A 22,733-nucleotide genomic window follows, 5' to 3' on the forward strand; every position below is an offset into this window, starting at 1 on the left:
AGATTTCGAAATTTTTCTGTAGCCTATTTCTTGGGAAATTTTCGTGTTTCAAAAAAGTCAAACTTTGACGAAGTCCGATTGATCTGAAAGTTTGCATGCGGACCTTTTTTGAGGAGATGGAACTTTTTAGCATTATCCGTTGTTGAAAATCGGTGGTCAAAATTTTCCCATACATTCCATTGGCACCCTATTAATGTAGCCGTATTTGGTCGGGGTTTTGCCAAACCGCATCAAGCGACTTTTCCACTGACTTGTGATATTTTTTTTTCCTAGAAGGAAAACAGAAATAATTTCTTATCAATTCAAATGTACATTTGTTATAGGATACCTCAGTTATGGGGTTGAGGGACTAAACAAAAGCTTGGACAGAAAACTGGCGTTCGGTGCGATTTTTCAGAACCCCGAACATTTGTAAATAAGGTTTATGAATTTGGGTTTTCTCGGCTCGTTTCGCTGTTCAACTACTCTAAAGGCCGTTTTCTTCACCTCCGCTCAACTCTTAAGCGGTGCTTAACCATACGCTTAAACCTGGTTTAAGCACTAAGCGGAGGTGAAAAAATTGGCCCTAATAGTAGCAATGCATCGCCATCTGGCACCAGCTGTTCCCTTTCTGAGAGTGTTTTTATTTTTGCTGGGATCGTTTTGCTCCGACGGACGGATTGATAAATCTTGAGGGCGATCTTTCGGATCTAGGTGGTACTTTACCTTTTTTGTTTGGGGTCCTCCAAAGCGGGTTTGTCCAGATCGTTCTTCTAGCCTTTGGAATAAGTAGCCTCAACGCTTCTCTTCTAAATAAAACCTTTTTCCTTTCTTTTCCGCTCTTTCAGAGTTTCGCGCTATTTGCTCTGTCCATAAAGTCTCTGTATGCTTGATTTCCTATCTACATGGGGCTGTTATGCATTTGTGGGCAGTTATGCGCATAAATTCAAGTCTTTGGATTTTATTACTCGCAGTGCTCTCGGCATCCGTAAAATTCATATTTTTAGGGTTGTTTATCAATAGCTTGGGAAAGGAGGGAAGATTATGGTAGCTCAGAAGAACATACATGTTCTACTAGGGTTACGGCAGGTATTCTCGTCTGCAATCTAATTCCCACATCATAGGCTCAAAACCACTTTTTTGTCACAGTGTAAATTTTTCAGTTCTTCACTGTTCAAAGTGTAGCAGTTATAATTTGAGTAGTCTACCCCTGTACTGGTAATGTGAGAGTACGCAATTCCTACCCCCAGTTTCAGTTCAGTGCGTTTTCCGGTAGAGTTTTAAAAAACAACATATCCGCTTTCGTCAGCACACTCGATGTTAAGCTAGCGAGGAGTGAACATCTAAATAAATATACTTCAAAAGTTCATCTATATCCAAACGTTGGCTCAGAAGGACGTTCTGATGTTTAGTTATAGCGAATAACCGAATGTTTCATTGGTTTTAACGCCTATGACGGGAATTAGACCATCAGTGAAAAACTATGTCTATGATGTAGACAAAATAAACTATAAAATATAATTTTAAATATATTAAGCATGATTCAAAGCTGCTGATTGATAATTGTAATTGTTCAGTTTCACGTCCATTAAAAGTATTGTCAGCGAGCACTTCAAAATTTGTTTCTTTAATTTCAGAGAAAATTCGTGTTGGACGTGATTACCAAGCGGTGTGCCCAGAACTGATACCAGCACCAGAACGCAAACCAGAGAACCTGAATGACCGAGCTCTGCTGGTGTGGTCTCCTACGAAGGAAATTCCAGATCCAAAACGTACTAAATGTTGCTTCAAGATTTGACCAGATGGTCCTAAACTAATATATTTTTCATCCCTGCAGTGGAAGAGTACATAACGGTGGCCAAAGAAAAGTACGGATACAACGGCGAGCAAGCACTGGGGATGCTGTTCTGGCACAAACACGATCTTGAGCGGGCGGTGTTGGATCTTGCTAACTTCACCCCCTTCCCGGACGAGTGGACCGTTGAGGACAAGGTTCTGTTCGAGCAGGCATTCCAGTTCCACGGCAAAAGCTTTCACAGAATTCGACAAATGGTAATCTAAAACATTCTGGAAAATAGCAAACCACTTTCATTGGTGTTCTTATTTAGCTACCGGACAAGTCGATTGCTAGCCTGGTCAAATTCTACTACTCATGGAAGAAAACGCGCAGTCGAACCAGCGTCATGGATCGGCAGGAGAAAATGAAGAAGAACGACAGCTCGGAGAACGGGAGTGATCACGGGAGTAACGAGGACTCGGACAACGATGACAAGGTGAGTCCGATCATAGTGTTAGACTAACATCGGGTGTTCCGCTACTACCACTCGCTACTTTTAATGCCATTGATGGCAGCTGCTACTGATGATAGGGTATTAGTTAAGTATTATTGTCACGTGTGTGTACGAGAAAACTGTGTGTCCGAGACGGAATTCGTTGTCGAGTCTTTTCCTTTCTGTAATTGATGACAGTGAACTACTCGTTTAGAGGATTTTATCCGAAAGTCATGTTTTATTTTCATTACCTTGTTTTGCTTTGCTTTGAATTTTTATTAAACTTGAGCACGATTTTGTTCTATCGTTAAAAGAATTATGAAGGATTTTAAAAATAAAGCCTTTTCGTTCTACTTATTCCGCTGATATAGACGTTATCGATCATGCGTTTCGTTTCTTTACAAATCCTGAAATGTTCCCAACAGAAATATGTATGAGTATTCTTCTTAGATTATATTTGTGCTCAATAGGGAACAATAGTAAATGAAATCAGAATGTGGATCCGATTCTTCTCGCAACCCGGGTAAAAGAAAACAATAGAAGAATAACAAATTTTACCATTCATGCAAGAATATATGACGAAGTTTAATATTGGTCATACTCCAGAATTTTATTCCGCAGAACGATTTATTTTCCAGAATGACATTTTTGACACACTTCTCCTCGTTCTTTTTAAGCAGTAGACACATTCCACACAAACCTCCTTTAATGTTTAGCCTACATCCATTTTTCCTCTTTGGAAGCGTCAGGTTCTCGTCAAAAATTCTCATACGCACGGGCACGGTTTGTGTTCGAAAATAATCACATTTGATTTTTCCGCGAAAACTTATCGTGGTGGAAAAGAAAGCAAAATATGACTCCATCTTTAAAGGCATGCATTTGCCCAGACTAAAACAAAGGAGGGTATGGTAATGACCTCTTCTTTGAAATCATGCATTTGCCTATTATAAAAAAAAGTTATTAGCCTTTCTTTTATCGAAATCCACTGTTTCTGTTTTTACATGATTTTTTTTCGCTCGTATTTTTGCCACCCAAATCTTTGCAACATGTTTCAAAAAATCCTAAATAATTCAAAGAAAAATCACATGGTGATTAATATGCGTTAAACATTAAGGATGGGTGAAAAATTAAGAAAATGTAAATCGTGTAATAACAGAATGTGTGCATACCACGTGACATTTTTTTAAGCAATGCAGGCAAGGAAATGGAAATTGGTTTCCTCCAAAACATTTTATTTCCAATAAATCTTCCAAATGCTGTGAACAACATATGCACATCGACAATCTGGGGAATATTTTTCTGGGTTTCTGGGGAATAACATACAATCCAAATAGACTTAACATCAAAATTGTTAATATTTTGTTGTTGGTTTGTTATTCACCTCTACCAGGGAACGGAACACTATATTTTCTAATGACGCCAAAAATATATATCGGCATTAATTTATGATTTGAGGTGATTTGAGCTTAATTTATTTAATTTATTTGATAAACAAACATTGTTTGACCAATTCATGCGGTTGACAAAAAGAAACGACGAAATTTGTGCCGTATTTCTTTGTTCAGTGAGATAGAGATCGAAACAGTTCCCCTATATAAATATCGTCACTGATATTATAAGAATAGACACACAAAAAACGATAGATACCTACTTTATGGAATTCTTCGTCGTTGGACATTAGTAACATTCATGTTTCTTCTGAAATCCCTCTATGCAAATTGCTATCAGAAATTAAATGGAATATTATTTTTGATTCCAGTTAAGGATAAAAAAAGAAAAATCCATAAAGATTTCGAGCGACATGTTGAATCTTACTCCGCAACATTATTGCTCAAATTGCTTAAATAATGGAAACATAAAAAAAGTGAGTTTTTTTGCCTTACACGGTGTGTGCAGCACGGAATGTCTTTTCGATATTTACCAAATCGATTATTGCGTCACGGACCCAAACACTATTAAGTGTTGCTAAATCCATGATAAAATACAAAACCAATAAAAAGGACCTTGAATTGCATATAAGTTGGTCCACCTTACACGAAATGGCTTATTTCATGATTGGTGGGTTTTCAAACAAGAATTATCAATTGGGACAGTATTGATTTTATTCAGTAACCCTGATGTGTGTCGCTTTGTTTCTTTGTGTTAGAAATGTCATCTGATCACGTGGTCATATTTTTGCCTCAATGAACACACATGGTTTATCGATTGTTCATTGTTGCTGTGATTGTTTTATTCGCTTTGTAAAAATAATTCATCGAACAGAAAGATGACAACCATGACGATTGTGAGAATCGGGTAGGTACCAGTAGTTGGTTGAACGTAGCTAGTAATTAGAGTAGTCATGTATCGTTTTTTTATTCGCATTATGTTTATACTGAGCTGGGTTGAAAATGGGCTAGGAAGGAAGGATCAGAAAAATAATTGGGTAGTTGGTTCACTGGTCTTCATTGCGTTTCCATTCACTTCAGATGAGAGGTCTTGAGCGTGAGCGTTAAGAGACATCATCCATATAACCCGTTCGCAGCGATCCCTGACGTATGTTTCCACTTTCTTCTTTCCTTTGCATACTGCCTCGCCTCTCCGCATCTTATCAACCACCATGGGTAGCCGTCGGCAAGCACTAACATCAATAATCCGGCATCCAATTTTGCTCTGGGTAGTAGTGGCAATGGCGATCCTACGGTTAACCCGAGCTCCAACGGTATCCCGACCACTGGTCAGAACGACTCAGGTGAACCTACCACTAAGCCAGGTCAAAACGAAGCTGAAGCCTCTGCTCCGAACGCAGCCTCCACCAACGGTAACAGTAGTCTTAACTGTTCCGGGTGCGGCGTTACGTGCAGCGAACTCAATGCAACCCCCCAGGGAAAACTGTGTGGAAGTTGTTACCATCATTGGAGGTATTGGAGAAAATTATTTAATTTTTAACAATAATCTTTCTTTGATTTTGCTTTCATTATTTGATCATGCACTGCGTAAAGCACTAAAGTTTAAATCTTTAACTATCTTCCATTCTTACACGTGATGTGTTTCTTAGATATCCTACAAACACATTGTTCCAAAAGCCAATCCACTGAAATAATGTTTCTCTATGTGTGTTCTCTTTCTTCAAAATTTCTCTCTCTTCTAGACGAACCGGTGTTTTGCGTCCCACATCCGGTCCGACTTTCATGAACAAACGCGCGCGCAATTCGAACCTGTTGGGCAAGTCTGGGGACAGTCACAAGCGTAGGCCCCCGCGGGGAATGTACATCAATCACGACGACATTGTCAAACTGGCTAACACGGCCCAGAACACTAACAATGCCGAAGCGAATCCTAACGAGGACCTGCTAGCCGGGATGGATAGGGAGATCGTTACCCTCTGGAGTCAAGTAAGCGATAATGACACTTCTCTCTAGTCGAGTTTTGATCTTTCCGTTTGATTGAATATTTCTCTTTCTTCTCGATGACTTTATTTTTCTGATTGGTCGCTGTTCGAAAATGGCCCTCAGATTCAATTGAACAAGCAGTCCATCAGTGGTTGGAAACGCAAGTTAGACCAACACACGGCGAAAGGGGTTCGCCCTTTGGAGTCCGTCACCGTACGGATAAACTCACGATGGAACAATGAGGAGCTTTTGCTGGCAGTGCAGGGTGTTCGAAAGTATGGTCGCGATTTCCAGGTAATGTCGTTGTTGTTGTGCTTGGTCCGATGGTGGTTGCCTATGGAGGATCAGTTTTTGGGTTTTGAAACACAGGGTTTTTTTTCGGTTTAAAGCATTACTTGCAATACTTTCTTGATAGATTCGAATCTTTACCAAAACTTCGATTAACGTTAGCGAGACATTTTTCTAAAAATAATATTTCCATTTTACCGTAAAGTACTGATGTAGTTTTGCTAAAAAATAACACATTTTGAAATTTTTACTAATATATCAGTTTCTCTATACTCGGTAGAAGTATTCGTTCAACGAATGTTCGTTCTTTTGAGAGAGAAACTCTCAGCTGAATTGTCCGAAGGTGGCCGAAACCTTTACTGAAGCACATCGGACTGTACCCTTTGCAAAAAGATTTGTCTATGTTTCTTGTCTGGTTTCAATTTAAAAATTCTTGAAGGGCCCATCCACAAATTATATAACGGAAGGTGTCTGTCTGGGTGTTACGGACCGTACAAATTTAAGTAATCTTCCTTTCAAAACCCTAAATTAACCACCTGGTATCGGCGTGGTACTGCCTTTCTCGCATTTAAAAAAAAAACTTTTCGGTTCTCTTTATAACTTTTGAACATAATGACCGATCGTTATAAAATAAAGTTGGTTACAATTTTTTTCGTCTTTTGTGCAGACACGCACACACACAGAAACGCGCGCGCGCACGGCCGGACGTCGTCGTCGAGCTGCGTCGATTGGTATATAACACTATGGGTCTACGAGCCTTCTATAAAAAGTTTGCTTTCGGAGTGAAATGATGGCCTTTCGGTACTACTTTGTTGCATTAAATGTCACTAATTGATTGGAGGTAACCAAATAAAATCGGAATAAAATAGATAAAAGATCAGCTATGAATAAACAGGGTGTCCATCCAGTCAGGAAAACCGGGAAAAGCGGGAAAACCGGGAATTGGACCCGACCGGGAAAAAACCGGGAAAAATGCGGGAAATCATGAAACCAATCGGGAAATTGAACTATCGATCAAATCATAAACATTCATTACCAAAGTTATGAACTATTTTTTTCTTGTAATGTCTTAAATAACTATCATTTGAAAATAATATGTCTGGCAATAGTGTAAATCATTCAAATTTTTCGGCAATAATGGTACAAATTGTATAAAACATAATTTCTCAAAGTGGTGAGTTGCGACCCCCAGCCTCTGTAAGTCTTTGGGAAGCTATGGTATGAAAAGTAAAGGATTTTTTTTACATCGTGACTACCAGGAGAGCTATTTAAACACGGTGGTGCACTATTCAGATGAATATTTCATGAAAACTGATTAATCAAAGAGGAATTGGAAGGATTCATGAACAAACTGTGGGTGAACTTAAACAGCTTTCGAACTATTTTTGATTATTTTCGTCCAAAAAAAATAATCTGGAGTACTGAAAGAATGTTCGGTAATTGAGAACATTTTAATTAATTTTAATTAATTTGAGTTTTTTTAATCCCAAATATTTCTCTAATTTTTTACTTCGAAAAAAATAATAAGTTCCAAAGCTTTGAAAATTCTACTATTACATTATTGGAATATTGGATGAACATTTTCAAACTTTAAATGTGGTGGAAAATCTGCATGAATAAACAATCTTGAAAAGAAAATTCAAAATTTTAACGTACTAGGTAAGATCGATGTAATAAAATCTAGACCAACATTTGAAAAGGGCGTAACAGCCAAATTTTATTACTTCTGATTCCTCGTCCTCATATATAACTTTATATGTAGACAAAGAATCAGAAGGAATAATTTTTGGCTGTTACGCCCTTTTCAAATGTTGGTCTAGAAATGTTTTTGAGCAGTGAAAACAAAAATTTAGGCATTAGAGTGCTTAACCCTCATCAATAAAATTTTAGTAAAAAGTAATTCCAAGGGATCCTAGAGTTATTTTTAGAAGATTATTTGAGATTAATCCCTTTTTGAGGAATTGAGAGGAATATCTAAGCCTAAGTTCTTGAATTAATTGATTGATTGTTTTTATTAAGGAGACTTGCAGCCCTAGGCTGGCTCATCTTTGGAAATTATCTGCTTTATAATTGAAATCCGCAACAAATTATTGTGGATTATAATTCCTTCGATTCCGCATGTGACAAAACTGGGATTGATTCATACTGAGTGCTTCCTACCCGAGCAAAGCTTGAGAGCAAATCGATAACTAATTTTGTTGTTGTGAAATCGACTAATTTTGATAACTCAGGTTGATATCCTTTTGGTCGTTTTAACGGTTAAAAGATCAAAATCAACAGCAGAAAAATCTTACTGTGACATCAAATCGAAAACTATTCCTGCTATCGATGAGAGCAAATCGAAAACTAATTTTGATATTGGTTCCGATAACAAAATAAGTACACAGTTTGATGTCAGATCATACAATTTAGAAATCAACAGCAAAATGAGATCAAAATATGTAATCAGTCATGATTTTTCATATTTGAAAACAAATTATGATTTCAATTTGATATCTATATCAAAATATGTTTTCTATATGCTCTCTTTATGTTTTCAGACTTTGCTCAGGTAGTCCTCCCTTTATTGGAAAAAACACAAAAATTAGCTGATTTCTTGTTTAGATCCGCTAATATGATATTTTAGTAGCAGTTCCTCCAACCGGGAAAAAAACGGTAATCTGAACATAGATTTTGAATGGACACCCTGAATATAACATCTTAATTGTTGCCGACAAAATGTAATATGCAATAGAGCTGGTTGGGTTTCACATTTTGCGAACTCGAACCGAACTCGAAGCCGACCTCAAACCCCGGACCCGTTCCGTTTCAGAATTTTTGCAACCGGAAACCTGTAGCTGGCCCTTACCCAACATAATTTGATTATTTAAACCCGAGCAGGATCCATACTAAATTTTTGCACGACAAATTCAAGCTAGACATTTTCTTTTTCTCCATCGTCCTCCGCCTCTGTCGGTTGGCATTGCACAAAACAAAAACAATACGTATGAAAAAGTTGGTTTTAAACATAGATTGTGAGAGTTCGGCTATGTGCCTGGTGTTGGAAGTTTGATCTCATCAGTAGCCTTCTGAGCTACGGAGGACGATGAAGGTGCTTCGTAGCACCTGTCTAGGGACCTTTCACAAATTACGCAACGCTATAGAGAGAGAGGGATGGGGTCAAGTCGAGCGTTACAATCCATACACAAAAAAAATTAAACCTTCCATCCAAAATCAACAAATTTAGCGTTACGTAATTTGTAAACGAACCCCTAGCATACTGGTTTCGTGGGAAGTGGGGTTACCCTCCAAATACAGTCGAATCTCTACATCTCGATGTTCTATATCTCGATATCTCTCCCTATGTCCACACACTTAAAATAAATCGCCGAATTCGGTAAAATTTTACCGAAATCTCAACAGCAGAACTGTTCGGTAAATAATTTAACTGATTTTCGGTGATTTTGACAGTTGAGCAATGGAAAAAATTACAAAAAATCTGTAAAATAAATTACCGAACAGTTCTGCTGTTGAGATTTCGGTAAAATTTACCGAATACGGTGAAATGAGGTAAGTTTGCATGGTTTCCTCAGTCCCTTCAACCTACATACATTTTGGGCTTGCTACATCTCGATAACCTCCCTATCTTGATATCTCTCTATATCGATATGTTCTGATAATATTCTATTCAGGATTCATTCTGTCGATATTCCTTATTTCCTTATGTCGATATGTTCAATTTAATAGGCTACTAGACCAACTTTGGACAATAACGAACACATCAACAACAAGAAACGACATTTGTTTTGTTGTCGTTTTTCATAGCAACGAGCTTTTTTGGATCTAGTACCATTTAAATTTTCCTTCCATTCCTCGATCTCTCCCTATTTCGATAGTCATTTCAATATCGAGATGTGGAGAGGCGACTGTACATTTTTCGAACTAAATCTTTCACATGTTGTGCAATTGCAAATCGTCGTTTGTTCAGGACAGATCAGTTACGTGATTTTTCACGTGAATATGTAGTGATTGTTTTGAGTGTTTTCACGAAAAAGGCACCATTACCGCTGAAGGGGTTAATTAGTTTTTTTTAATGTTGGGACGCTTTGAAAAATCTTTGAAATTGAAAAAATCACCAGATCAGTAAAAATGCCAGAACTTACGTAGTGCATGCATTTCAGTACGGATGGCTCCATTTCGGTTTTTCAAGTTTGAATCCCAATTACTAATACGCTTAAACATGGTTTAAGGCCTCTGCGGAAATGAAGAAATCGACTCTAAATAGTTTTTTTTGTATTTCTCTGGCACATGCAAATCATTGAATTCACTGTGCATTGTCGACTCGTGTTGGTTATGTATTTACATTATCATATCTTATATCAGTCAAGGAATAATATATGTAGACACTAATGGGCAAAGCTCAAATTGAAAATCAATATGAATGTTATTTTGCATTCACATTCATGTTAAGAACAATGACCGCTACAACTTTTCATATGCAATATTTTTTTTTAAATATAATAGATTCGAACCAAGCACCTTCATGATAGTTGCATATTTCTCCGCTAAGCCTTAGAATATATTGATACGATAAATTATTAAATTCGTCCTAAAATTTCGTAATTAGTGGTATAATGGGTCACAACAATTTTCGTTAGATTAATTTCATCATTCAATCCCAAAAACTGATCCGGGAGCAACTACGAGGGCATCTATCGGGTTCTCCTTTGACTGAAACTGAATTGCATGGAATTTCCCCCTGTAGGCAATTGCTGACACAATTGGCACCAAGGTTGAAGCGCAGCTACGCACCTTCTATGTCAACTACCGCCGGAAGTACAATCTCGACAATGTTTTGAAGGAGTTCGAAGCTGACCAGAAGCTGCTTCAAGAGCAGACGAACAATAACAATACCACAGGTACCGCCACAGGTACAGTCATCAGCAGTAACAAAGAAGACGAGTCTTCTACGAGCATCAGTGAATTGGAAAGTGCCGATAACAATTCAATGAGCGGAGACAAGCTGGATCTCGAAGATGGCAAGAAATCATCCGCAAAGAAATCCACACTTGTAGAAAATGAAATTTTAGAGGTAATAGAGTAGACTGCGGTACGGCGCAAGGGGCAATACAATTTGAATTGGCATGGGTTTGTCCTAAGACATTAAAGAAATCGAGCTTACTAAACGATGCTGGAATGTGTGTGAAATGTACGAATGATGATTACAGAAATGATTACACCTACTTCTTGCAGTAGCTGCTTTCCATTCTGATTGTTCTCCTAACAATCTTCCACCCTCAAATACACTCTTGCAGATCGATATTGCCGATGATGAGATGGTCAATGGCAAGAAATCCGAAACGGGTGGTGACAGCCTAGATGGCGCTATAGCTGGTTCGGGTATTCTATCAGCTTCCTCCCTTTCGACGGGTAGTTCGGTAACGGTTTCTGCCTCCGGAATATCTACCTCCAATGCAACGTCGGCAGACAGCGGAGCCCCGATGGAAGTTGATGAACAAACCAATTCCCGAGCAAAAGGGTCGGATTCGGCTAGTAGCAGTACTATTATCATCAAATAAGCGACAACACCTGCCGAATCCAATTCTAATTTCTGTAACCTCTTTTTGTGTTCGCTGTATTACTCTCATTTCGCTTTGTCATGTTGCACCATTTCTGTTTTTTCTTGTAGCGGTAGAATGCCAATGTATTATTTCATTTGTTCGTAGCAGTAGTGACAACTTTTCTTACAAATGTAATAATATTCATTTTTTATGAATAATCGTAAACTGTTTTTGTCAGAATTGGAAAACATAACGACAAAAACAATTAGCATTATTGTTAGTCTCAATCGTAATGATTCCCAACCCTGATACACGAAGACGTTAGTCCACGTTTATCTACCATTTTTTATTAAGATATGATTCAAAAGTACCAAAAATGAAACCCAATAGAAATCCTGAATCATCATTGACTAGAAAGATGTCCGAAGATCACCGTCCCACGTCTCTTATAATAATTTTCGTTCCACCACAAATTTGTCAGTCTTTGTATTTATTATTTCTTGACAAAATCTAGCTAGGAAAAACAAGATAAAAGCGCCTGAATCGTATTAGTGATTCAATCACAAACACTGAACTAACACAAGCTTCAGAAAAAATACACCCTCAATGTAGGATTGTAAACTTACTTACCTACATTAGAACTATTTAGGGAAAAGGAATGCAGCAATATGCGCATGCGGATAACAAATACACATTTACTGTTTCCTCCAAATACACAAGGATAGAACCGTTGAAAGCATTAGAAACCGTTATTAATTATTATTACTAATATTACGCAGTCGTAACCGGTTAAATGCGAAGCAGATGATTATTTAACAATTTATTGAACTACAAAACAAGGAAAACAGATAAATAATTTAATTGAACGCAACCACACCTATGCAATTCTAATTCAAAAGAATTCAAAAAATAAAACAGGAAAATATATGCGACATCGGATGCCTCTAAAGATGTAGATCATTATTTCATATGAAAGAAAGTCCATTGTTCATTTATTCTTCTATATGGTAGCAGTTGATTCAAAAGTTCGCTAACGTCGTTCCTGTTGGAGGGACTCGAACCCTCAACCTCCTACTCTCTAGATAGGCGTGATAACCCCTACACACAACAAGACCACTTAAAGGTCACGTTTGCGGAAAAGCCATCAGAATCCGAGTACCAACCTCCACCGCGGTTAGCTCTCTTTTTTGCAAATTGAATATCTTTCGGATGCTTGATTTGCCCAATCTCCACATGTGCTTTACTGTTGTATATCCACAGCCAAGCGAGTGCACATTGTTTATTAAACGAGAGGATCGCACTCCATGCCCCCCAGTAACTGACTGGGCGGGACGGTATAGAATGCGAATTCAATCGCACTCTGCTGTGCCAAAGGCTTGCTTGGCTAAAGCATTTGATGAGTTTGATTGCCTTTACGTAAGCGGTCGCGTGTACTCAGACGACTAATGACGGTGAAAGACCGACACTTGATTACAATTAATTGCATATTATTCGGCAACTCGGCCGTACGAAAACCATTTTTTTGTTAAATATCTTGGCTGTGCATATGCAAATTCCCACATAACGGCTATGTGAATTCGCATAGCATATATGTGGAAACACATATAACCCTCATTAACTAATAACCTTTATGTGGATTCTCATTCTCAGCGGGTGATTATTAACGCACACATAAAATTTATTTGTAATTTTCTTTAGATTTTTGCCAATAAAAATGTGTGGAATTTTATTAGTGTATGAATTTGTTTGTGTTCGTTTCCGCACAACTTGAACTGAATTTTCTTCATTGCTCCAGCAATTTTGTTCGTTATAATCTCCAACAGCTTAGATCAGGAATCAATTATGCATCACGAAACAATTATGTATTGCCCCACGAATATAAAAAGCCTGAGTATTCTTGACAATGAATCCAACAATGTCTTGAAAATAAATTATTACTTTCCTATCCAAATATCATCAATTCAAGCCATCGCGATTTTCTTTCAAACGGAAAAAGCATAAACTATTATAATGTTTTTTTCCACTGTGCGATAGATTGGTAAAGGTGAAATCCAATGGTAATGTGACCATACGTCCCGCGTTTCGCGGGACAGTCCCGCATTTTCACTATTTGTCCCGCGCTGAAAGGCGTCCCGCGAAACGTCCCGCATTCAACTTATTTTTAGATAATGTCCCGCGAAATACAGAAAAATCGAATACATTATTAACTATTACTTAGTATTTAAAAAAATATAATTTTGACTTAGACTAATGTTTTATAAGGCAATCATATGGATCATAGAATTCAAGATTAAGATGTTCTCCTGTGACTAAATTATTTCTACACAGAAAAAAATTTTATGGTAACGGTTACTATTTTGTAGACTACGCCATGTTTTTAAAACAACAACAAATTTTCAGTTAAATTAACCACGCATTCGGACAAATTCACCACTGATTCAGTTCATGCAACAACATTCCACCAGGACCACAGTTGATTTTTACTGCGCGCATGGTAAAATCAAACGGGTTTGTTGTCTGCTGAAAATCGTCGGTGCGTATTCTTAAATTAACCCTCGGAATGGTAGTTGAGACCGCAACATTTTTTTGCGTGTAATAGTTTGTTTTACCCAAACCTTATACCCTGAGAATCTTGTAAGCAGATTTCGCTTCCATGTATTTCCTGCTGCGTAATTGCTTGGATTTCGACACGTAACGTCCAAAATTCCACTCCATTTAAATGCCATGCGGACCAAAATCTTGCGGAAAATCTACTCCAGTTAGAAGACGATCTTTACTGTGTTTACTGTGTTACTGTGTAGCAGTGTTGAGAAAAACACAAATTCTTAAATCTTTTCCAAAATTTTAATCAAGCGCGAGTCAAACACCACCCGACTCATGGCACAGAGAATCGTTCATGATTCGCCTCGCGGTTTGCATCATTGCTTGATTTCTACGTGTTATTCTCCGTTGAATTAATCGAATTTACTTTCTTTGCTTAATACAATGGAAAATAAATCCATAGGTAACATAAAATATGCTTTTATTGGGTTTTGAATCGAAATTTTTTTTTGACGAATAAGCGATTCGATGCGATTCTGCATGAAAAACTCAATCACGATGCTCTCCCTGCAGAATCGGAACCGATCTGAAATGGGACGGAATTTTTGATTTTCTGAGCAGATATCTATTCAGTATCACCTGTTTGTAAATAAATTGGAACTAAAACCGTGGATCATATTCCTGAAGGTGAAAGCTTCAATCAGAATAGATTTTAACCTTCGAGGACTCGCGCCGTTGTAAATAGTACAACATCTTCGAGAAAAGCACGCTTCTCGTTCACAACAGAAGCGGGACTACCTGAGCAGTCCAGAACCAAGCGAGTCCCGGAAGGTTAAGAAAAATGTGATCTAATTAATTTATAATCACAGTATCTACTTTTGTTAGGTATTTTAGAAAGAGTTATTTAGGTTACTCGAAAAACAATTTTCGAGGCTCTATATCATTGCTTCTATTGCTACAAAAAAAAATCTAACAACATTCTATACACTAGACGATCAACAGCTGAAAGTTATTTAACTGCAATGCTTTTCAACTGAAATTCGATAGTTGCAACAGTTTTTCAGATATTGGACTGGGAACCGATAAACTTCAAAATTATACGAAACTCCATGGCAGCTACATTGAGCTGCACATTCAACATTTGAAGAAAGCTTTGACTTCTGAAATGCTTTGGTAACACATAAAACATTGAAAGATTTGATTTAAACGTATTTTTAAAACATATTAAACTATGAACTTTTTTTTTGTCCCGCGCTCACACAAAATTTATCTGGTCACATTATCCAACGTTAAGAAGGACAACGGTTAAGAAGGATGTCTAATGCTTGCTTATTAATCTACTATTCAAACTCAATTCGACCACCCTTTCAGAGCATCACATCATAGTCGAACAGAGAATTTTTAAAATCATTAGTTCAGCACATTGACAAAATTCCCCAATATGCTGAAATGTGATAAAACTAAAACGTTAGTTCGACCTCAAATAAAGGTGGTAAACAAATAAATAGTCCAAGTCGAATATTAGTTGGATCAAATGCTGAGATGAAATCTGTCTAGCGAATTATTCAGCATACATTTTATTCAGCTATGAAGATTGCAAATAAACAATAATTCAACTTAGATGCTTATTTGTAGCTTGTCGTTGTTTGTTGGGAAGCCAATAACCTTTATCAATACGAGGAATCCACCACACCAATTCTAAAAGATGTTGACGGAAATTGAAGCAGAATACGGAGGGTTGCTGTATTATTGCGAAGTTCGGTGACTAAGCCGTGTTACCATCGTTGGGAGATTTTATTCTCTTCGAGAAGAAATCGCACTATTTTTAGAAGATAAATAAACTCCAATGCCCAAGCTGAATGATTCTAAATAGGCGAGTGACTTGTCTTTTCTGGTAGATATTACCAAACATCTCAATGACGTGAAGCTTTTGTTTTCCAACATTAAAGCTATTGATTGAAACGAAATTGGCATGCGAAATGTTGGAACAGTTAGTTGCTGAAAACTGGTACATTTTCCTTCATCGTATTGAAAACAGTTCATGCAAACCTGCTAAATATGCTGTTAAAAACCAACAAAACCTTCACAACAATTTTCAAGTCTATTCGCTGATTTTATAACGAAATTTTCAATGTCTCAACACCGTCTAATGATGTGAATTATGTAAGGAAACTGTTCCGTTTTCCATCTCACTGAACGTATATGTATTCATCTCATCGCAAAACAGAGAAATACAGCACCAAACTCGTCGCTTCTTTTTGCTAACACGGATGCTTACTGGTAAAAAAACCACAAAAATAAGAAACAAGCCAAATTCTTTTTCATTGCTCAAATCAATGTTTCAGAAAGCAACATATATCATAAGGTATTTTCTCTCTTCGGAAGCACATATCTGTTTCAACAGCACTCATGAATGAAAGCAATAAGGGTTCTTTCTAAAATTACGTAACACTAAATTTGGTGATGTTGAACCCCCACCCTCCCCATCGTAACACTTTTTGTATGAAAGGTTGCATTTTTTTGTATCATACCCTAACCCCTTGTTGAGGTGTGCTAATTGTTCCTCCGTAAACTGCTGTGTCGAACGGTTAACTCGATCATTTGTACTTTGGGTAAGTCGTTCTACCTTTCGTCGCTGATTTCCCTCGTAGAATGGTCAATTTAATATTATGTTAAGCAACTCGTTATAGATTTGCCTCTTAACATTATCAATATCTATTGCACCCCTTTCCTACTTTGTTATTATATATTAATTTTATTCCTTGTAAATTCTTGTCTTCAAATCAAACTTTTTTCTATTCTTTTCTGTGTTTCGAGGATCGAAGTGTACCGCGTTTCAGTAATGATATGTTTTGTTTTTCTCGCGTCACATTTCAGCATAAACCGATTTATTTTTCATTTTTCATTATAGTTTTGGCTTAGACTACGCCACCGTGAATCGGGAAGGAAAAGTCAGGAAATTAAAAAATTGAACTTGACGAGTTTGTACAATCCCATTTAATTCCACCACTTAATTGTACCTTGACAGATACGTATTTCGACCTCAACGTCAACAGTAAGGTCGTCTTCAGTGTCTCGTACTTGAACCGACCCGAAAAAAATTGAATTTATAGATGATCTGTGTCTAATGTCTATATAATCATAGATGTCTAATCATAGATGACAATCGGAAAACTGATTAAAGTGAGTGCGCGTCCTATCATGTTATGTTGACCACGCAGAACGATCGCGCGATCATCGGAATACTTTGTTCTGCCTTGTGTGGGTGAGTTAATTATTTAGCAAATAAAAATCAGAACGGCTCCTATCGTGTTTAGTTGATCACGCAGAACGATCGCGCGATCAACAAAATATTTGGTTCTGCTTTGTGCGGTCGGTAGTTCAATTAACTAGTGCGCGTTCGATTGTATTATTGTTTAACGTTGATCAAACTACACGCTACACCCCGCATTCCGTGTACCAAGACGAACCCTGCTACACTACCTACCCCATATATCCAACATCCCTGTGATTTCTCGTGGAAGTGCAGATGACTCGTCGGCTTCCATCAAAGCGAGTACCACGTCAACATCTTCATACCCATTCCTTAATTGACCTGCATTCGGTCACGGCCGGCGCTGTTATTGCTTACATTTTGGTCACCAGTTGTTACACATTGAAGATAATGTTAGTCCCAAACATTATCTATTGGTTCTCTGTGTAATTACAGCTGATCTGGCAATAACGGAGGAGCAACCGTGGGCGGTCAATCATGCTCATGCTCTATGCCAGACTTACAATGCGGGCTACAACAACGTGGACATTTTTATGGGGCTTTCGCCATTCAAAAGGATGATCCGAAACTAGCAGTGCTATGAAGTAATAAATAATGTTAAGCTTTAAAACTTTATTGTATTGGGGTCCGATTATTGGATAACCCTGTAGGACACTATACAATGAATAATATATGAGATAAATAAATAACTTAATTAACTGAAAAAAGGACAATTCAACTCAAATTCATTGGTTTGAATTTACTCAGCTTTTTCAAGTGGACATCTTTAAATGATTACATTCATGATAAACCGATTGATCAATTTCAGAAGTGCCTTTCGTTTTTATATCCGGAAGTAGTGGTATGGATTTTTGTGTAATTTGTATTTCAGATAAATTTCGTTTTTGTGGATTTTTCTTTTCTTCTTATTATAATCAAGTGTAGATTGGTCCTGAGGTGGAGGGCAATTCCGACCATTGAACAACCCACTACATAGTTGAATTATCGACACAAATATGTACAGGAAGTGCCTTCAAACCATCGACAGACACAGTCCTGAGTTAAATTTTCCTTGATCCGAGTAGATCTGTTGGCGATTTCGACCACCAATCAATCTACACACCATACAGTTATTGACCCATTAGTTACTTCAAACCATCAACCTAGCCATACTAGATTTGATTTTTTTCTTGATTCGTCCGATAGCGATTTTGAACATCAGTCAACCAACCCACGTTAGAGTTTGATTTAATTTGTCCTAACTGGGTTCAATGGCAACTCCCGGCCATCAACAAACCCACTCCAAAAAATGGTTTTCCCTGATTCAACTAGATCCGATAGAAACTCTGACCTTCAACCATCTCACCCCAGAGTGAAATTTTATTAACCCAGTTAGGTCCAGAAGTGGTTTCAAACCACCGTCAGACACACTCCAGAATTGGATTTTCTTTGACCCGAATAGGTTCGATAACGATTCCGATCATCGACCGACTCATATCAGAGCTAGATTTCATTGACCCAACTAGACCCAGCAGTGCGTATAATAAAAAAAAGTATCACCAAATGAATCACCCACTTTGAGGGTGCGATTTCTCAAAATTAAGCACCATTATCGAAAAAATATTTGGTAGGCGTAGTAGCAAACACCTTCCTACATAAGTGGAACCAAATAGTTTTTCGTGTAAAGCTCCTACTTTTGAGAAATCCCACGTTAGATACCTTTCGCCATACAAAATTCTGGCGGTTAACTCATGCTGGCTATTTGCGCGTATCCGATAGCGCCTGGATGCTTGCAGCGGCGGGTAAAAAACCAGCCACTGCTAATTATTCATTGAAACAAATCTCAGAAAGACATTCTGCAATTCAGATGAACTTCAGGAACAAAGGTTCTTGTACTCTTCACAGTATTCAATGATATTCAAACATCTTTCAACTACTAAACCTTCTAATCTTATTGTGTAACAGTAGTTTGTTTGCAAGAGCGGAAATAGTGCAAGGCATGAGATAGACCAACTAGACCATAGCTGTTTTTACAATCAAATGATTTGAACTATGTCCGCAAAACTGGCAAGTCCTCCTATGCACCACCCTTTTGAAAACTCTCCCACTTAAGCACCAGTACGGGAATACCGTACTGTGGAAGAGCGCGTTCAAGCACCGTACCCGGCTAGTCCTCTCAGGGCAGGTCGGGTGAAGACTATCAAAAAGCACTTTAAAACCAAACTAGACGGAACCGAATAAGAGAACCCCTGATAGAAACTAAATTTTCTCTGCTTAATCCGACAAATGGTAAAGATCACACTACACACTGTTTATTATTCTTATGCCTTCCTAGCGGCCCTAAACGTGCACGTTTCTTACAGTGGTATTCTAACCTGGTATACTGCTACTATCGATAGCTTCTATCGAAAGGCTGTGTTTTGGTGATCTCATCGATTGCGACTGTTCAAAGACTGTGTTTTGGTCGTTTTGGTTATCCCATCGATTGCCAGAAAAAAAAACCAACGTGCGCCTAGCTGCGACTTGGCGGTCCCAAGGAGCTACTCGAAGCAGGCACGTGGCGATCGCCGATTTGGGCGAGAATCAGCCGGCGACGGAAACGTTGATAGGATCTGAGAACACAAACAAAAAACCTTCACCTAAAGATTCTTCAGGTGACATTACAAAACTTTAGATGGATCTGTTCATTATTCAATTATATTGTGTTTTTAACAAAGTTCTTGCGGAACGGGCAGTCTTTTCCCATCTGTTTTTCTTCTAATAATTTCCTTAATAAGATTAATTGACTCGTGCATAAAGCTTTTGGAAAAATGGGAAGCTGGAAATCGAGCTGCTGCTCTGAAAAGTAATAAAAACTGCATTTTTTTGTACGCTTGTATTTATATACTAATTGTGCCTAGGAAATCAAGAATCTGTCCCATTTCAAGCCATTTCGGTCAAAAGACAAATAGACACAGATCTTTCGCAACCTACATTTTCATCCGAAAACACCAAAAAAGATGGCAGGGATCTCGAAGATTTTTTGGAAAGTGAAAACGATGACGTTGAAATTGAAAATATAACGATGAGCGTTGATGAGTCATTTTGAGTAGATCAATACACATGGATTTGAGTGAATGGATTTCGATAACATGGATTTGAGTGAATATCAGGTATAGGGCTAAAAAAACAATCAATTACAGGACTCCGTTGCATATGATATGTTTTTTCTGCTTCTCTGGAACCATTGGAAACTTCGAAAAAAACCGAAAAGTCTTCATCGTCCGAAACCCTCGTTATACGCTTCCTAGACATGATAGTCCCCCTTGGTTATGAAGACTTTCGCTTGATGGCGTAGATTGTATACCATTTGCAGCTGAATTCCACGAGCCGTTAGCCTATGTCCATTGAGAGGAATCTAAAAAAAATGGATAACATTTTATAAGTTAACATGAGTTAACCACCTGAAGTTTGTATGACGAAATACATCTAACGCAGGTTTTCTCAACAGCAGGAACTTTTCACGAAAATCTATTTGGTACCTGTTATGTAGGAAGGTGTCCGCTACTACGCCTATCACATATTTTTTCGATAAAGGTGATTATTTTAGAGATATTAAACCTTAGGTGCCTTTCGCCATACTGATTTCCGAAAGTTAACTCCTAGTGTGCCGCTGTAAGTACGCTCAAAGTAGGCGATTCATTGTTTTATTTTCATTCTATTCATTCTCTTGTTCAATGTTCAATAGAAATTCAGTAAGAAAAAACTTAAACTGTTTATACCTTGCTGGGTCTATGTCTACGCACTCGGGAATTATTTGGTCAAGGGAATACCAATACAAAAATCTGCGAATCAGGCCTATATTCTACATCAAAATCGTATATGGAGAGTTGTATTATATAACTTCGTAATCTCAACACGCAATTTTTATCCTCTTTAGCAAAAAATCCTATTCATATAATCAATGAATGCGTCCAATTTTTAAGATTTTTATAATACCAAACTAAAGCCAGTGCCTCTTGATTATTTTCCATCTCAGTGCAACAAATTATTTTTTTTTCTCGAAAGCCACAAATTTCATCTGTTAACCGAAATTTAATATGTTTGTTCACAGCTGAAAAAATCATGAAAATTAGATATAAATCACATTGCTTATCCTTTCTTTTTTGTTTTTGAAAGGATGAACACAGAACGGGATGGTTGAAAAATGCTGCGTACCTAAAGTTAATCTTGTTTCAAGTTCTCCATAGGCAATACTTTTATCTATTTCTCAAAATTTCAGTATATTCATCATGCTACCATATCAGAAGGCTTTTCCAATCTGCACTATAGACAAACAAGAACACTGCTCCTGGGTAACATATCATTAATGCTGCCAATGTAAGTAGAACTACACTGGATTTTGTTTTTACACGATTTTTACACACACACTTTCTTAATTTTTCACCCATCCTAAATGCTTAACGCATATTAATTACCATGTGATTTTTCTTTGAATTATTTAGGATTTTTTGAAACATGTTGCAAAGATTTTGGTGGCAAATTGAAGTCACACGAACAAAAATACGAGCGAAAAAAAAATCGTGTAAAAACAAAATCCTGTGTAAACCATATTTGCTTGATTTCCTATCTATATTATACAATAGCTTTTATGGACATCACAGTACATATAATAGGTATTCATCAAATTTCTAGAAGAACAAACAAAATGTTGAAGGCTTGCGAATGGGATTAATATAGGAAAGTGTTATTAACAATGGAAGAGATCCCTACGAAATATGAAACAAAACTATGGTGTACTCCAAAACTATATTTGGCTACAATCTTTCGCTCCAATTCAGAGATTTCGTGTTTAATCACGGTCCAAAGGTGAACAAACGCTCATCGCTGTTCTGCTGAGCATAAGCGCGCAGATACAAAACGAGAGACGTCGGATCTAAAATTATGTCTAATCTCTGAAACAAAGCGCGCGCTGGCCCAAAAGTGGCCTTTACATTACTGTAGAATATTGACAATACATATACTGTGCGTGGCATTCAGAATGATCACAACCTCGACACAACTACCGAATGCTGTTTTTGAGATGGGTTAGCCTGCCAGCCATTTAAACACGTGCATTTCGACTTAAACATTTGAAGCGTTTGATTGCTTCTTAGTTGAGCCATGGCACAACCATCGGAGGTTCAACTAAAAAGTGATCCTTATAGTAAAATCCCAACAGGCGAATAACGACTGGAAATTTACTCAGAACTAAGAAGTAAGCCCACAACGAAGAATCACATAAGACAAAAGAGATAGCAGATATTAACAGCGGAACATGGCTTGTCTTTCAATGTGGTGCTTCGTTGCTTGAATTTGTATCTTGTGCGCACGCATAATTAATCGAAAGGATCCTAAACTGGACCGAAAATCAAACCTACCATTGTTGGTAAAAAGCTAAATTGAGTCATAGTCATATACCTTATTATTTTTTACACGAATTTTTAACATTTTCAAGGTTCAACACTAAATC

The 22,733-nt window shown here is 37.5% G+C and overlaps 1 protein-coding gene and 1 long non-coding RNA gene across 7 annotated transcripts in view; one reads left to right on the forward strand and one right to left on the reverse strand.

The window, feature by feature from the left end:
- The window catches only part of LOC134226414 (REST corepressor), a 100,941-nt gene that overhangs the window by 15,470 nt on the left and 62,738 nt on the right, over window positions 1-22,733 (forward strand). For 2 of the 6 annotated variants that reach the window (XM_062707177.1, XM_062707178.1), the window contains exons 4-6: window positions 1,617-1,751; window positions 1,817-2,031; window positions 2,088-2,252. In XM_062707177.1, coding sequence (XP_062563161.1) covers window positions 1,617-1,751; window positions 1,817-2,031; window positions 2,088-2,252 — 515 coding nt within the window. Of the gene's footprint in view, window positions 1-1,616; window positions 1,752-1,816; window positions 2,032-2,087; window positions 2,253-4,856; window positions 5,150-5,379; window positions 5,624-5,743; window positions 5,915-10,652; window positions 10,980-11,202; window positions 11,842-22,733 lie in introns of those variants that run through there. The other 4 variants (XM_062707179.1, XM_062707180.1, XM_062707181.1 and 1 more) reach the window with 4 other exon arrangements.
- LOC134224964 (uncharacterized) lies at window positions 19,899-21,192 on the reverse strand. The gene is made up of 4 exons (XR_009983122.1): window positions 21,004-21,192; window positions 20,764-20,894; window positions 20,216-20,639; window positions 19,899-20,080 (listed from the first exon to the last, which is right to left on the reverse strand). It is a non-coding gene; the product is annotated as an uncharacterized LOC134224964 (long non-coding RNA).

Source organism: Armigeres subalbatus, chromosome 3 (genome assembly GCF_024139115.2).
Source record: "Armigeres subalbatus isolate Guangzhou_Male chromosome 3, GZ_Asu_2, whole genome shotgun sequence".
NCBI lineage: Eukaryota > Metazoa > Arthropoda > Insecta > Diptera > Culicidae > Armigeres > Armigeres subalbatus.